The 17818-nt window shown below is 36.3% G+C and overlaps 1 protein-coding gene across 2 annotated transcripts; it reads right to left on the minus strand.

The window, feature by feature from the left end:
• Window positions 1-3823: 3823 nt before the first annotated feature.
• Window positions 3824-17818, minus strand: elovl1a (ELOVL fatty acid elongase 1a). Of its 2 annotated transcripts, none has more exons than XM_056260773.1 (8): window positions 17739-17818; window positions 9452-9543; window positions 9058-9248; window positions 8488-8568; window positions 7940-7996; window positions 7703-7808; window positions 6041-6180; window positions 3824-4546 (listed from the first exon to the last, which is right to left on the minus strand). In XM_056260773.1, exons 2-8 carry the CDS (start codon window positions 9510-9512, stop codon window positions 4235-4237), a joined length of 948 nt encoding a protein of 315 aa, XP_056116748.1. In that variant the 5' UTR covers window positions 9513-9543; window positions 17739-17818; the 3' UTR covers window positions 3824-4234. The 2 variants fall into 2 exon arrangements, with proteins under 2 accessions (XP_056116748.1, XP_056116747.1); XM_056260772.1 differs by lacking the exon at window positions 17739-17818 and adding an exon at window positions 11149-11490.

A 17818-nucleotide genomic window follows, 5' to 3' on the forward strand; every position in this document is an offset into this window, starting at 1 on the left:
TTCCCAGAAGACCACCTCCTTTGAAAGTTAAACCCTTGAATAACGACTTGTGATTTATTTTTCATACTCAAGTTATTGCATATTTAACTATAAAAGTAATCACTAAAGTATGTACAGAAATGTAAATTTTCAAATAAAGTTTTGTAAGAATTTCTTCCCCCTTTTGACATGCTGCTTTTTGCCTTTTATAGGTGCTCTCTACTGCGTGTTTTCAATTAGTTACATTTTGTATTTTAATGCATGGTTTTAAAGTGCTATTAAGTGAAATCATGTATTGCCATGTTGGCAGAATGGTGGAATTAAAAACCACTGAAAGCATTGAGTGTTTTGTGACTAGCTTGAACTCTTAAATGGAAGGGAAGAATATTGGTGAAAGTATGTTTTATCCTAATAAATGGCTTTTCCAGGACAAGCAATTAAATTGCATGCAATATTTGGTGATTTCTGATGGTCATAAGCTGAAGGCAGTGGTGCCAACTCCTGTTTTGGCAGGATTGGGCACCCCTGGCCCAAGGTATAGTCTGAATAAATAATGGAAAGCTCTTTATAATTCAGAAATGGTGTTAATGTATTGACGCTAAAGCTAAGAAACTGGAAAATGGACAAGGATCAGTGCATTATAATACAAAAAATAAAACATCCAAGAAAGAACTAATTTAAAGTATGTGGGGGAAAACAAAACTGACATTTGCTGTTGAGGCCAATTCGCACTGACGGATGGCAACAGACACTGGTTTTGTCAGATGTGTTCTGGTGTTCTCCTCTCTTAGCTTGTTTTTGTAAATTGACAGAGGTGGACAGTAACAAAAGTACATTTACTTGAGTACTATACTTAAGTACACGTTTTGAGTAGCTGTACTTGAGTATTTTTTTCTGTAAACTTTTTACTTTAAGACAAATAATTGTACTCTTTACTCCACTATAATTCTGTCAAGGTCCTTGAATCGAAAGTACGTCAGTCAGGGGATGATTTAGGTTGCAGTGGTTGCATTTTGGTTTGAAAATAAAGTCGGGTTGACGTCAGAATCCGACGTCAGTCATTTTTAACGTCTGTTCAGCGTTGGAGATTGGTGTTGGATTCTGACATCAACCTGATTTTCATTTTCAACGTTGGGTTTGGTCTTCTAAATGCGAATTTTGTCATTGTTTTGGAGCACACTAGCTTACAGAAAACAATAAGGCTAACATATTCACACTAAAAGCCAAAAAACTTTAAATAGGGCACTATTTGAGGGAACAGCCATTTGGGTGTCCGAAACCATTGTGGATGTTATTGAGTGCATTTATTCAATCTCGCATTCAATCCCACTACTGGAACTGTGTTCTAGAAATAAATTTGATATTGATATGAGGGTAGGCAGGCATAGATTCAGAGGCATAAGGTACTGTAAGTATTACAACAATGCAGCAATAATAAAATAATGCATTGACTTTTACTTTTGATACTTAAAGACCCACTCCGATGAAAATAATGTTTTTCTAGGTGTTAACATGTTCTTGTGGCATTTTTCTTATGTTAGAGGACATATCTTTAGAAAAATAAGCTCAAAGTTGTATTTCTGAGTATTTCTACATTCAAATGGCTGTGAATCAGTAGCAGACGCAAAAATGCCGTTTGAAATAGACTGGAGTTGTGACGTAGTAACTCCACTGGGCGGGGCCACAAGCTCATACTCCCCGCCACGCCCGCTCAGGTTCTAGAGAAGACGATGGCGGATCAACACCTATGTGCGGTAGCGGGTTGCAATGCTAAGAGGAGAAATAGTGGTATTAGCTTTCATGCTTTACCAAAACATGTTGCTGTGAGAGATAGATGGATTACGTTCCTTGGTCACGGCAATGTTAAAAACCACACATCGGTTTGCGTTCAGCACTTTACAGAAGACTGTTTCACCAACTGGCAGGAGAAGAAAATGGGCTTCGTCAATAAATTGTTTTTGAAGCCGGATGCAGTGCCTTCCATCAAGACACTATCAACTTCAAAAAGGTTAATCTGACTAAATGTTTGGAGCATGTCCACAAACATATTTATTTACTAACATGTTATTAGGAGTTATTGGCCTGAAATAGTCAATTCAAGAGATTACAAAAACAATACCATTCTGATACATCCACTTGTAGACGACGACTAGATCTATGTACGTCCTCTTGTTCCTCGTCCGAGCTGGCATCTGGCTCAAAACTGTACGGCTGGATATGTTTCCAATATTGTTCTCCATTTTTGTTGCACCGGTATTGACAGTTTGGGGATTTAAGCTAGCAGGAGAGACAGAGCTCTCAGCAACGGGGAGGGGGAGGGTCGTCTCCGTGCCAACGGCTCCGCCCACAACGCAGAGGCGAATTTCTAATGAGCTACTGCCGCTCTGCTGAAGCAAAGTCCCAGAAACGGCACAGGTTTTGTGATTTTGGCTAAAAATGGCATAATCATAATTTAAAGACCACTGGGAATGTTTAAAAATAGCTCAAAAATATGATCGGAGTGGGACTTTAAGTAGGCTACTTTTAAAAACAAGTACTTCTGTACTTTTACTTTTACTTAACCTGTTGTGTGTTAACACAATATAAGGGTGCCTCCATTTCCATATGTGTTTTGAGTGATCTGAAACATTATTTTCACAATTTTCATACAATTTATGAAGTAGACATCCTATTCAGAAGTAATATGAGAAGTTTGGCAGATTTTGATATGAATTCAACCTCTAAGAAACACATAAAAAGAACAAGTATGTGCGTTATAGCTTGCTGCCACATCACAAATGGTGAATCTATATATTTTTTCTTTATATTTAAATTTATTTTTTTTCTAAAATAATTGAATGGATGCTATCTTTTGAACTCTTGGCATGAAAACAAACTGAGGTTTCTACCCTTCTTTCATGATTTTTCATGTTCATCACTATTTCAAAATAAAGCTCTAAACACCTTAGGAGTATGAAAATATTCTTGTTGCAAATTTATAAATTACAGCTAATTTATTTTGAAAATCATCTGTCTTAAGCAGTCTAAACGCTTTGAGGTTCTGCTATGGAACTTTCAATTCTCATCCTTCCTTCGGGTAATTTTGAAACTCATTTTTTATTTTATTTTTTAGAAATTGAGTGATCAAAAAAACAAATACAAAAAGAAGGAAAAAAGAATGGATATAGTTTGTGGTTGTAATAAAAACAAATTATTCTGTCCCTTAGGAATGAATGCTTCACATAGAAAAAAAACAAAAAACAAATATTTTATGTCTACATGTGAATCTGAATGCATACTGAAGAGATAAATTCAGGAACTGGCTTCAGGCAGGGCCCAGGAGAAGATTTCTGTTCATTTGCTCCTTAGAGCTATAAGACCATCTAGTCTAGTGGCAAGAGTCATGAAATATCATGTTATATTTTTTGTTTTCCACAAGAGGTCGGCAGAGACACCCATATTGACCCAATGTGAGATGATTAGAGCTGGTTATTACCAGGTTATTACATGTATTGGAGTTATTTTGAATTTGAATTGAAAGAATGTGAAGAATGGTTTAAATTATATTATTTATTGATACAAATCTAGAACTTTTAAAAGTAAACAAAATAAAAAAAGAGATAAAAAATCTCTTAAAAATGTAATGCAAAAAGATATTTGCATTAAATTATAAAAATTAAATGATATAAGCTTTCTGGACAAAAAAAGGTATAATTTTAAGGCTTTGTGTGATTTTTACCAGCAAGGGAAGGATGCAAGTTGCATGGAGTGTCTATAATATACACACCATGTAAACAATGTTTTGTTTCATTTCAACTTCACAAATAGAGCATTAAGCAAAAAACAAACAAAAAAGAAAATACAATTTATTATAAAAAGTGTTTATTAACTGATAAGTTACGAACAAACTCTAGAAAAATGGACAACACATACATTTCCAATAAACTGAGGAAATATTTATATACAGTCAAGTTTGTGAGAACTGTACAGTGTGCAAACAACAGGGAGACTCATATGCCAGGAAAAAAGCCATGGTCAACAGGATTAAACCACAGACATGCTGTCAGGTTTCAGAGCGACGTCAACGAAGCCATCTTCAGTGGACGAATTCTCTTCATGCATAGTGCTCCCCAGCCTCCAACATCCATAAATACAAAGAAAGGGGGACCCACCGCCAGATCCAATGTGCCGCTTCATCTCCCGTGCAATCGTAAAAATATTAACATTTGACAAAAATAATCTAACAATCATGTCTCTGATGTTTTGATTGGCCCACTTAGACCTCCTTCACTTTACCATTGTGGGCAAATCCATTAGTGTAGTGCACATTGCCGTTTTCCAAGTGTTTGCCATTGGCCACTACCACAGGCTCAATCACAGTGGTAATGCCATTCTGTTTGGGTTTGTCCTCATTAGAAACAGGTAGTCGCTTGCCCTTTACGTAGGCCTGGATCCAGAAGTTTGAGAAGAGGATAAAGAAAAACGTGCCGTAGATCAAGATGAGATGAATGAAGAGGGGAACTTGAAATTCACACTTTTCCATGAAGTAATACTGAGAGATATGGACAGTCACCAGCACAAATTGAATCTGTGGAAAATACATGGAAAGAAATTGAATTATAGCTCCATCATTTTAAAGTGCCCCAACTGCTTTTTTGGATATTATCTTTAAATGTAGTGTGTAATATATAGCTGTTTGTGAATGTAAACGGTCTGCAGAGTTTCAAAGATCAGTGTGCACGAGAAATGGAGTGGAGTTACTGTCTCCCAAAAGAAAGAACCGATTCTGAATCACCTGAAACTAGTCGTCAGTTTAATTCGTCAGACAAATTTGCATAACGTCTGCCTATGGTCTTCATTGGCTGTCTTCAAACAACGTCTACTACCTGCCCACAAACACTGTAGCTGGGGCCTGAAAGAGTTTGTGGTAACACTTTACTTGAAGGGGTGTACATAAGACTGACATGACACCTTCATAACCATGACATGACATATGTCATGAATATGAAGTAGGGTTTATGCATGTTTATGACAACTGTCATTAAGTGTCTTTCGCTCAATAATGACATTTTGAATGCAAATATGACATTGTTTAAGATGTCTTTGTTATGACACCTTGACATAAAACATAACATCATAACCTGTCAGTGTCTTTGTCATGACAACTTGACATTAAATTAAGTTAAACTGTCATGTGGTTGGTTTTGACATTGGCTGTCATAAGGCCATTATAACTGTGTCATGAATATTTTTCGTGACCTCAACTACAGTGGTACAAATTGAATTTGTCATTAAACAGTTATAATGGCTTCATGACAGCCAATGTCAAAACCAACCACCTGACAGTTTAATGTAATGTTAACCAATAAAGCTAAGTGGTTTCTTAAGTTTGATAATTAATCTGCTATGTCATGTTTATGACAGGTTGTGTTGTCTTAGTAGTGTCCAGTTGTCATGACAAAGACACTGACAGGTTATGATGTATTGGTTCATGTCAAGGTGTCATAACAAAGACATCTCAAACAATGTCATATTTGCATTAAAAATGTCATAATTGAGCGAATGACACTTAATGACAGTTGTCATAAACATGCATAAAACTTCCTTCATATTCATAACATGTGTCATGTCATGATTATGAAGGTGTCATGTTAGTCTTATGCACACCCCTTCAAGTAAAGTGTTACCGAGTTTGTTTCGTGTTGTCAACATATCGGAAAGACTCAGTTTTCTGCGCTCTGAAAGCACATGCACTTTGATGCACTTCCAAAAGACAAGGACTCGGGCTCGAATTGATACGGTAAAACTAATGCCATCGTTACTGTTTGTATCACGGTGTATACAAGTGCTGAGGAAGCCTCCGGAGCTGAAATTCAGATATTGTAACGGGCCTTTCATTTCCGACAACCGCTGCTTCCGTATTGATGGAAAGGAGTGGAATGTAAATAGAATGTAATGACAATAATAAATTATAATTTTACTTCAATCTCAAATTATGCGTGCCATTTTGGTTACACATTGATGCAAATGTAGTTCACATTAAATCACATAAGATTAAGAGTTTAAATGAGTTTCTACTAACCAGTTGGATAGCGGTCATGTACTTTTTCCACCACAGATACTTCTGGAAGCGCGGGCCTGCAGCAGCTAGACCGTAGTAGGTGTACATGATGACGTGGACACAAGCGTTCACCAAAGCATGGAAAGATCCCATGCCACCGACTGTCATTTTCACATGAAAATAAATGGAAGTAATTGAAATGAGACATCGTTACACCAGTTAATACACCCTAACCTTATTCCCTTGTTTATACTTTGCCCACATGCAGGAAAGATAAGGCCCCCTAATTTCACAGGCTTTTTTATTTTCATATAATTAAAATCCTAATTTTATTTTCATATAAAATAATCCTATTTGGGTCGCAACTTCATAGCCAAAGGCACAATCTGGGTCTTGAAGCAAAACCAGTTAAAGGAGAACTCCGGCGCAAAATGAACCTTTGGTCTAATTACACATTGTTACCTAGTCAACCGTTATCTGAGATTTGTTTTCATGATTATCGAATGTAAATAGTTTTATTTCTAAAAACAGTTTAGCCTAAAGCTAGTATAACGCTAGTATATTGGGCATAGTGTAATGACAAATAAAAATCGCTTGTTAATACCACTTACAAGGCTCAAAATAGCCCCACACTAACACGGTAGCATAATGAGGGTCCCTACCTTCAAACCGAAGCATTGAGAACTTTGTCAGTGTCCAGACAGTTTAATAAGAAGATATTTTAAACATACAGTCAACTTCGCGTATACAGGCAGAAGCCATCCTTGAAATACAGTCTCTACCAGTCGATCTACGAACGCCGATCCAAGTGCGCTGGTGAGATGTGAACGAGCTATAAGTTGTGATAAGGTGAGCGCGAACAGCAGGCTTGGATCGGCGTTCGTAGATCGACTGGTAGAGACTGTATTTCAAAGATGGCTTCTGCCTGTATACGCGAAGTTGACTGTATGTTTAAAATATCTTCTTATTAAACTGTCTGGACACTGACAAAGTTCTCAATGCTTCGGTTTGAAGGTAGGGACCCTCATTATGCTACCGTGTTAGTGTGGGGCTATTTTGAGCCTTGTAAGTGGTATTAACAAGCGATTTTTATTTGTCATTACACTATGCCCAATATACTAGCGTTATACTAGCTTTATAGGCTAAACTGTTTTTAGAGATAAAACTATTTACATTCGATAATCATGAAAACAAATCTCAGATAACGGTTGACTAGGTAACAATGTGTAATTAGACCAAAGGTTCATTTTGCGCTGGAGTTCTCCTTTAATAACTACTGATCTATTAAAGCACCCAGCAAGCAATTTTGCATTTAAAAGACGTCTAATAGCCGTCCAAACACAGCCCTGACATCTAGGCTAAAACAAGGCAGAATTTAGGCTGTCAGTGAAAATTTTACAGACGTCTAACCATAGCCCAAGTATAGACACAGACTACGCTTAGAACATGTTAAAGACATGAAACCAAACACCTTGTAATCACTGTTTACTTTGCTTACATGATGGAATATCATACATCTTGCATGTTATTTTGGCAAAAACGACATGAAACCAAATTCATGGTTAATTTGGCTAGAAGTGGGTTACTCATAGCTGGACTATATCGGGTCTATAGTTAACCTAGACGGTGAAAAGACGCCTATTGCTTGCTGGTGGTCAGCGACTACAGAGTTGATAGACTCACCAGGAGTAAGAGTGATGCCCCACCACCACGTCCAGGGCAAGATGGAATGATGGAAGATATGGAGGAACGTCACCTGACTGTGCTTCTTTCTCAACACAAAAAACACCTGGATCACAGACACAGTTCTTGTTAACTCTTGGAAGCTACTGTATATTGTGCCAGATGTCTTTGCGTATCCTATTCTAAATACAGCATTAAAACACACAAATTTAAGGCATGAAGACAAATTATTCTTACTGTATCTAGAAGTTCAACATATTTGGAGAAATAGAATAACCAGGCTCCTCGAACCATCTGGGGATATAAGGACAAACACAATTAGCAATATGCACTACCATTCAAAAGTTTCGAGTTTGTAAGATATTTCAAATATTTTTAAATGTTCACCATGTCTGCATTTATTTGATCAAAAACACCATAACTAGTAATATTATTACCATTTAAATGACTGTTTTCTATTTGATCATATTTTAAAATATAATTTATCCCTGTGATGGCAAAGCTGCATTTTCAGCATCATTAGTCCAGTCTTCAGTGTCACATGATCCTTCAGAAATCATTTGTATATGCTGATTTGATGCTCAGAAACAATAGAACGTATTACAGTGGAAAACAGTTGTGCTGCTTACTATTTTTGTGGAAACTGTGAGGCTTTTTAATTAGAATTATTTGATGAATAGAAAGTTTAAGAACAAACAGTTATTGGAAATATAATTTGAGCAATTGAATAAATGTATTAATTTCTTCCAATAACATAAGAACATGTTTGAATGAAACAAACTTACTCTGAGAGCTTGCGGACTGTTGGAGGTGTCACAGAGGTCACATCTCCAAGTGTACGTTGTTCCCCAGCCGGACATCAAGAACTGTAAGTGTCAGACAGATCGAAATAAATTACACAAAAGCACAATAACATGGTTTGTTCATCTTTTCTCTTCTGTCACAATTTACTCACCCTCATGTCGTTCCAAACATCTGATTTACTTTCTTCTGTGGAACACAAAAGACGTTTATCAGAATGCTCACGCTGCTCTTTTTCATATAAAGAAAGTGAATGATGCCCATAGGCTCAAAAAAGCACCATAAAAGTATCATAAAAATGCACCATAATGTTGTCAAGTCTGCTTTTATGATACTTTTATGAGCCTATGGGCATCATTCACTTTCATTATATGAAAAAGAGCAACTTGAAGATTCTGCTAAACATATCCTTTTGTGATCTACAGAAGAAGTACTATACAGTGAGCAAATTTTCACTTTGAACCACCTATATCTTTCTCTAGCAGTTCTCCTCAAAGACATCAGTTCGGGTTTAGTTACTCTCCCAAACTCGAAAAAATTAAAAGGTTTCCTACCTCATAAACAATGTAGGAGTTGAAGGCCACCATAGAGAAGTTATAGACAATCATAGTTGTTTTGAGGCTGAAAGGTTTGCGATTGGCCATGTATCGTGGTCCCACACATAAAACGAAGAAGACGTATCCCAGCAAGATGACCGTCATCTGAATGGGACTCTGCATCAGCGGATAATCACGCACTCTGGCATCTGAGAAAATTACACATCAAGCGATCAGCCACATGAAACGAGCCTGTATCACATCTTTCTAAAGTAGATTCTACTAGTGGCCAAACTGTAGTGCTGTTTACAACAAATTTGAAAGCTTAAATAGTTTTTAATAGCATAACACATAAGCCAGTGATATTGGTGGTTTTTGCTCATCTAAAAGTCACGATGCAATGAGCTCTTACCAGTTCTTTTCAGAAGATAGTCGTAGAACTCCATGACGCTCGAAAACACCTCTTGCAACATCTTGTCTTTATTTCTTCAGACAACCAATAAACTGGAGGACATAAGTAAATGTGTTAAAACTAGGCGAGCAAACAATGATAATCAAGCTAGTAAAGGGCTGGTCAGAGTAATATGCCGAAATCAGGAGGACAGTGGAGTCAGAGTCAACAATGGCAGCCCAGCAAAAGCAAACAAGAAACAGCTGGCCATGTGAACAGGATACAAAGCCCAACCTGAGTGGCTCATGATGTTACCAAAGCCAAACTATTATGATTACCAACTATACTATTGAGTGTACTACAATATGTGTAGTAATCACACATTTTAACCCAAAATCTTGATTTGAATGTATAAGGGAAAATCGGTCCTGTAACTGATCAGGTGTCAACATTTTGTCTTCACTAGTTTAATCATCCAGTCAGGTTTTTTTAATGAATAAAATATTAATACATAACTATAGGTACACTTTTTTTATTGTACAAATATAAGAGACCACAAATATAGCATGTAGTACTATATGTACAAATATTAGTACTATATGTACAAATATAGTACTTCCTACAAATATACCATGAAGTCTCTTATATGAAGTTCTGCGAGCATAATTGAATTTGAAAAATGCAATTTAAAATAGTTTAGCAGCACATCAACTTTCCAAAAGTATTTCACATCTGTTGGCCAAATAAATGTTGAGAAACAACATAAAGCCACCACCTTTCTAGCTCAGTATGTTCATTCAATCTTCTCTGTGTTACTCAAAATTGACATACAATTTAGTGTGTTTCTACTGCTCAAAACCCACATGGGATCCGACCAGACAAACCGAACAGGACTATAAAGACTTAGGCCTGGTTTCACAGACAGGGCTTAGATAAAGCCAGGATTAGGCCTTAGTTCAATTAGCACATGTAAGTAGCTTTTATAAACGTGCCTTAGGGGGAAAAAATCAAACACTACTAGTCTTGAGACAAAACAATGGCAGTGACATATTAAGATCAGTGCAAGTTGCTTTCAGTTAAAGCAGCTCAAACATGCATTTTAGTCTGGGACTAGCTTAAGCCTTGTCTGTGAAACAATAGGATAAGATAGGATGACAAAGCACACTAAACAGACCCTTTATCTGCCTACACATCTAATGCATCACTACCCGTTTCATCAGAAGAGAACAGAACCATCATAAAGACACAAGAGGAGGGAGACACAATTGTTGTAATCAAAAAATCTACTAAAATTCTTACTGTCCTCTCGCTCTTAGAATCAACACAAAGCTGATGTCATCTGTACAACCTAAACTCCAATGAATAGTGCAATAGTGCTAAGCCAGTCAAACTGGTGAGGTGGAGAAACATAGATATCTATCCCGTCATAGAATCAGATTAACTCACTAGACAGGAACTGCTAATGACAACATCACGAAACAGTCACAAACAGTCAATCCAACACAGAAAACATAATCATAAACAGAAGGGACACACACACACACACAGATCCAAAGATGGTTAAGCTGACCAGATCAAGTGTCTCATCACACTTCTCAATCACCTAAATAAGGAGAAAATAGACAAACTATCCCGAGAAACAATTTGATAGGAGAGAGTGAGGGACTCATGCTCATAATACAGCCTACGAAAAATACAAAAGTATGGCTTAAGCTTACCTGTTGTCTTTCTGTTGATACAGTCAACCCAGCCAAAAATAAATAAATAAATAAATAAATAAATAGATAAATATAGTTAAAAATATATAAAAAAAAATACTGCCCCACAGGGGCAAATAAATGGATGACAGACCCAAGTAAGCAGTGGAAACAGTCTCTGAACTTTGGTTCTTTCAAGTGTCCTTATCCTTTCTTTCAGTGGCCCTCAATCACAGCCGTTTCCCCCAGTGATAGAATAAGTGACAGGCCAGTGGGAGTTTTGCCAAGGCAGAGACAGGCCACGCTCAGAGGAGTCACTCCCAGTGCCTAATATAAACCTGAGCAGCAGCTCATTCAAAAGAGACAACACCCGCCTGGTTTCGGGACTGTAGCCTGCATTCAGCTGACAGGAACCGCCCTCTGAAACCCACCTCAAAACTCAACGATTGGCTCTCTCTAGAGAGAGGCTGGTCACTGATTGGCTCTAATACTGGTTAGGTTTTTATTATGCAGTGGAAGTAGGCGAGAATTGAGCAGAGACTGCTCAACAATGAAAAGTCTTTTGTTTCCCTTGGGTCACAAATATGGGCCTATATGCAAAGCCAGAGAAAAATGGAAATATATAGGCAACATATGAAAAAGAAAAATATTTGTCATATATATGGTATACTAAATAAATAATATAAATCATAATGTGTGTAGAATAAGTGTACAGATTAGTGTTATTTCATATTATTTATATATTGTAGTTTTTATAAATCTTTTGAATTATATGTATTTTTATATTTTTAGTTTTAGTCATTTTTATTTCAAATTTAGTACTTCCAACTTATATATTTTAGTTAGTTGTCAAGGCAGTTTTTTTTAAAGTTTTGTATCTAATTATTACATTTTAGATTATTTCAGCTTTATTTCTATGAACATAAAATATATTTTAATAGCTTTAGTTTTAGTTAACAATAACAACACTGAAGCAGTGTTTTTTTTTGCCACATAATATCATGTGGAAAAGTTACATTGTAGCCACCCTTTTCTAAGAAAACCACGTGTTACGCTAATGGCTAATCTGGGCCTCTATTTCAATCTCTAGCTAGATGTGCTGTACCATAATGTTTTAAATCATAACAGCAACCATGACAGACATATCAGATACATGTCAATAAGTCATATAGAGGAGACACCATGGTCCATGTGGCACTTGTTCTACACAGGGACACTACCAGTCAGTTTCAATGGATTCCCGTAGCACTGGTCTGACCCGTTCCTCAGACGTTGAGGACAGGGTGTGGGATCCTCAAACTGACGCATTCTTGTAGCAGTCCGGGAGGAGGTGAAGAATGACAAAAATCCTGACATGAGTGGGGAGTCTCTGAGCTCGAACCATTTTCTCTGACACAAAAAGCAGTTTGATAACTGACACACTGACTGTCACGTCAATATCGCTAAACAATCTCATTTCACGTCTACATAAATACATTTTCTAACCTCGGTAATCTTAGCATTCATCGTTTGTGACTAAAATACCCCTTTCTACAGTAAAAGCTCTGATATTGTTATAACCCGTTGTTTGAACTTCCTGTGGCTGGGGACAAACGCTGAGCCAATCAAGAGATAAGTAAAGACAACCACAGATAAGCATCCAATTCTATACATTCACACATATCTGGGAATTAATGTACAGAGTCCTTTCCAGAACTCCATTCCTCTCTTTTATATCAAAACACTCTTAGATAAAAGCTTCAACGGGGTTCAATAAACCTTAGGGTTCTTGACTCAATTTTAAAGAGCCCTTTATACCAATAAAGTTCGAAAATAAGGAGAAATGTCTTAAATGACTGATTAATACGTTCATATTGAGCCAGCCATGCTCAAAATGTGCAAGTATTTTACTTGCGAGAACATCCGACTACTGTTGCTATCAGGTGACGTGATAGAAAAAGCAGCAGCCACAGAAAAGCATCAGCAGATAACAGCCATTTTGATTCAGCGATATTAAAAACCACAGCACTTGAAGGGGCATCCCCTGATAATCTCATATTTGATGCTATTACTTAACCGAGATTGGTGTTCTAAACCTATTTATGTAATCCAACATACAAAACTATATAATTCAGGTAATATATGCAGCACTACCGTTTAAAAGCTTGGGGTCGGTAAGATTTTTTTTATGTTTTGCTGCTCACCAAGGTTGCATTTATTTGATCAAAAAAATAGTAAAAGAGTATTAGTGAAATATTATTACATTTTAAGATAACCGTTTCTATTATAATATATTTTAAAATGTAATTTATTCCTGTGATGACAAAGCTGAATTTTCAGCATCAAGTCTTTTCACATGATCCTTCAGAAATCAATCTAATGTGCTGATTTGATGCTCAGGAAACTTTTTCATTTATATGCCTGTCGAGCAGTCGAGGTGTGATTTTCGTTGTGTGACGATTATAAGTCACACACTCACAGGAATTTGTGTTGCATTCCAGATGGTTATCATCACCTTATTCTTCACACCTTACACCTGAGGATCATATACCTGACTGTCTTTTTGGCATCACCTGGTGACCTCTGACCTATTTTTCCCCATCGTTACCTTTCCAGTACTATTTATGCTTCAACTGCAGACAGTAAACCAACTTCTATGAACCAGGACGTCACATTGGACATTTGATCAATTGTGTCATCTTTGACTCAGGTAGACACCAAATGTTTAATAATGCATAATTATGCAGTTAGATGTATTGATAAATGACTACCATCCTATAGATACTCAGAATAGGTACATTTTTAGAAGTTCTCTTTCGTTTAGCCAATGATGCGTGTTAGAAGAACTGTCCTAAACACACCTAAGCCAAGAAAATAATGGACATCAACACAATAAGCCACAGCTATACACAAATTGTAGGTCAAACCGAACAAGGAACCTCATACACTGATGACCTTGGAGAGTCTGAGAGCACAATTGGTCATACATGATTCAATTCAAGGAATCAGCCGTCTCTCATTTCGCTCATTACTCTACTGAATAAACCTTTGCTTCTCGTTCCAGCCCTTGTGACTGAAAACTGAATTAATGTAATTTCGAATTACATTAAATGGGTGTGTTTTCAGGAATCAAACTGATGACTAGACCTGAATGGAAGCTATCCATAAGAACTGCTGTGATGCTGGTGAGAGACTTTCAGAAACAGGAGGGTGCTGGTCTGCATTCATGTGCTAATACAGACACATCAGCAGATTCTGAATAGAAATGATGATGGATTCCATTCAGTATCCTTCGGTATCAGTCTCACATTGGCTCAAAATAAGACATCCAGAGGGAATAACCACTATTATTCCCTAAAAACAAGTAGTGAAACTGGACTGTTTCTTTCAAGTTTTCTCTTTCGGGCAAATTTAAGGAGCTCAAAAACCACTAAAAGTAAAAGTTGGATTGTAAATAATAGGGCATGATATCAAACATTAGATTTATCTTTAAATATTTGTTAAAAATTGAGAACTAAGACTCCTATACACTAAGATTTTAATTATTTTATCTATTTAAATGTGACATTTTTTGTGTATATATTTGACACATTACGTTTCAATGGACTTTTTTCTATCAACAAAGATTTAAGGGGGAATTAATATAAATATACACTATAATTCAAAAGTTTGGGGTTGGTATTCTGTAAGATTTTTTAATGTTTTTGATGCACACCATCATTTTTATGCTTACTAAGGCTGCATTTATTTAATCAAAAATACAATAATTTTTATTTTACTTTATTACCTTCAGAATTTATTTTAATAGGCTGATTTTTATATTTATGTGGAAAGTGTGATATTTTTTTCCAGGATACTTTGATGAATAGAAAGTTCAAAAGAACAACATTAATTTGAATAGAAATCCCCTGTAATATTATAAATGTATTTACTGTCCCTTTTGATCAATTGAATGTGTACTTTCTGAATAAAAGTATTATTTTTTTTATTTTTTTTACTTAACAGTAGAGTATAAGAAAACGTGTATTAGGTTATGTAAATGGTCATGGTTTCTTTTAAATCACCTTTTTTGCTAGTTCATTTAAATAGTTCTCTAGTTTTTTTTTTTATTACATGCAGTCTCTTAAAATCATAAAGCTGCAATCATGCTGTTTAAATTAGTTTTAAAATAAAGAATAGCAAGTCAAAGTCATACACATGTTTATGCATTTGTTGTTTATTCTAATTATTTAGGCATTTCAATTGAATTTTAGTTTTAGCCAAATGAATTGATGTCGTCTTAAAGACGCTTGTCCAATTCACAGAAGCTAACAACCTCAATTTTGCATCACTTCACTTGATCTGAAATCTTGTAAATCACTGGGTGAACAACAGAAATTGGAGTAGCCGTGTCAATCAACGAAAACACAGCCTGCACCATTAAAAACATCACCAACTGAAACTTCAGTAATTCAACACCATGAATGAATAATGAACTTGGTCAGAAGAGCAAAGAGGATGTCTGACGACTACAACCACAGAGAACAGAGATCCACACCTCACTCAACATTTAACGTCATCAGCGACCCAAAGCGATTATGTCACCTACTCGATCTCGGATGCTATTCAGGGTGGATGGTATGCAATAGGACACACGGAATGTCTTCTATCTTCACGGAATGTCTTCTAAGAATATCCACCACACCACTTAAAGCATAGCTAAAGTCAGCATGAAACGGAAGTTGTGATAGTCTTTTTTCCCCTATTGTGACATAATCAGAGTATGGAAGCTTGTTTCCGCCACAGAATAAATCATAAAAAGGCAATTGCGAGTTTACATCTCTCAATTCTGACTTTTATTTTTCAGAATTGCGTGATATAAGGACAATTGCAAGTTATAAATTCAGTAATGGGAGAAATAAACTCGCAATTCTGAGAAAAAAAAAAAGAGAGTCAGAATTACGTTATATTAACTCGTAATTCTGAGTTATAAAGTCAGAATTGTGAGACATAAACTCGCAATTCTGACCATTTTTAACCTTATATCACAATTCTGAGCAAAGACGTCAGAATCGTGAGATATAAACTCAGAATAAACTCAGAATAGCGAGAAAAAAAAAGTCAGAAATGGCAGTTTATATCTCCCAAAACTGGCTTTATAACTTGCAATTGAGCTTATATGAACTCTGAAACTCTGAAAACAAAAGTCAGAATTGAGAGATGTAAACTCGCAATTGCGAGGGAAAAAAAGACAAAATTGTGAGATGAAAAGTCGCAATTACCTTTTTTATTTTTTATTCAGTGGCAGAAACAAGCTTCCATAATCTGAGTGAAACGGCTTCTCGGAAAAAAAAGAAAATGTAGGGCAAAACCTGGTTTCAGGAATTGATTGGATGGTTATGGTTTGCTATTGGTTGATCTCATGTGAGTGACAGGTTGTCCCACCCTCATGCCAGTAAACACTTCATCAGAGAAGAGTTATTTGACTAATAAACGCGTATTCCAAAAAAGTATGTGCACAGATAAATCATTTATAAGAAAAAATACTGTAACTCCATAAAAAAAAAAAAAATAGTACATTTTGATTTCGATTTCATAGTGACTTTAAAGCAGTAAAGTTAAACTTGCTCATCCTTTCCTATGAATCTGAAAGGCAGTACTGGTCCCAGAACCAAAACATTTATTTTGCAGTCCAGTCGTTGCCCATTCAAATAACAAGAGAAGGTTGAAAGGTTGGACACAATGATAACTTACTGAGAATAATATGCCTTAACCGGTTTAAAAGTGTGGACCTTTTCAAATAAAGATGCATGTGTTGACAAATATTGAGTAAATACTTGTTGGAGCATATTGACTAAAATACTAGTTGACGGACCATCTTGGAGCTGCAACAAACCAGCAAGTGGTCAAGCTTGATAGTAGGACATGGGTTGCTACTTAGACCAGCTAAAAACCAGCTAGAACGTTCTAGAACACAAAGACCAGCTTAAGCTGGATTTTCCAGAAGGGAGGACATTAATCATAGCCTACATGTGTGAGTTTCGACAGCAAATTTCTTCACACTTTTTTCACCACTGCAAAAGACATTCTAACATTTGCTGAATCTGAGAAACACTGAAGTCTGAAAAGCAACTGAACCCTCAATGAACTTTAAAGATGCAGCTCTTCAAGTCCGTAACAAAGCACAACCTTACACCTCTACCACCTAAAACTCAATCCAAATCCATCAGCAATGCTACAACACTCAAAAATGCACTCTTTTGCAATGCTACAACACTGAAATATTCAAACTGTTACTAAATGTTCCAAGTGTCACATGGTAATGTTAATTAGCCTGTTACCTGTTATTAAGTGAAAAGTAAGAAGACTATTCTAAGTTCAGAGAGATGAAAATACAGAAAATAACACGAATTTTCTTGTATTTTAAATTAATTAATTCATAGACTGAAAAACATTTTGTGGAAAGTGCATCGTGGGTTACACGTTCATGCACAGGTCACCACAGTTCACCGAGTTACATGGCAGAATGTTTAACCCATTTGTGATGTAGGCCTACAACCTTGCTGACACAGTATTGTAAAAGCCACAAATGTCAACTTACAGAATAAATTACGAAAAAGTTTACATGTACAAAAGATACACCAAATTCCCACCTGATCAATCAAGCGTCATGACGCAGGAAGCGGTCTGGGTGTCCGGAAGGTCTGGAATCTGGATTGTTTTTGTATCCATT

This window comes from Rhinichthys klamathensis, unplaced genomic scaffold, assembly GCF_029890125.1.
Source record: "Rhinichthys klamathensis goyatoka isolate OS25496 unplaced genomic scaffold, OSU_Roscu_1.1 h1tg000178l_1, whole genome shotgun sequence".
Taxonomy (NCBI): domain Eukaryota; kingdom Metazoa; phylum Chordata; class Actinopteri; order Cypriniformes; family Leuciscidae; genus Rhinichthys; species Rhinichthys klamathensis.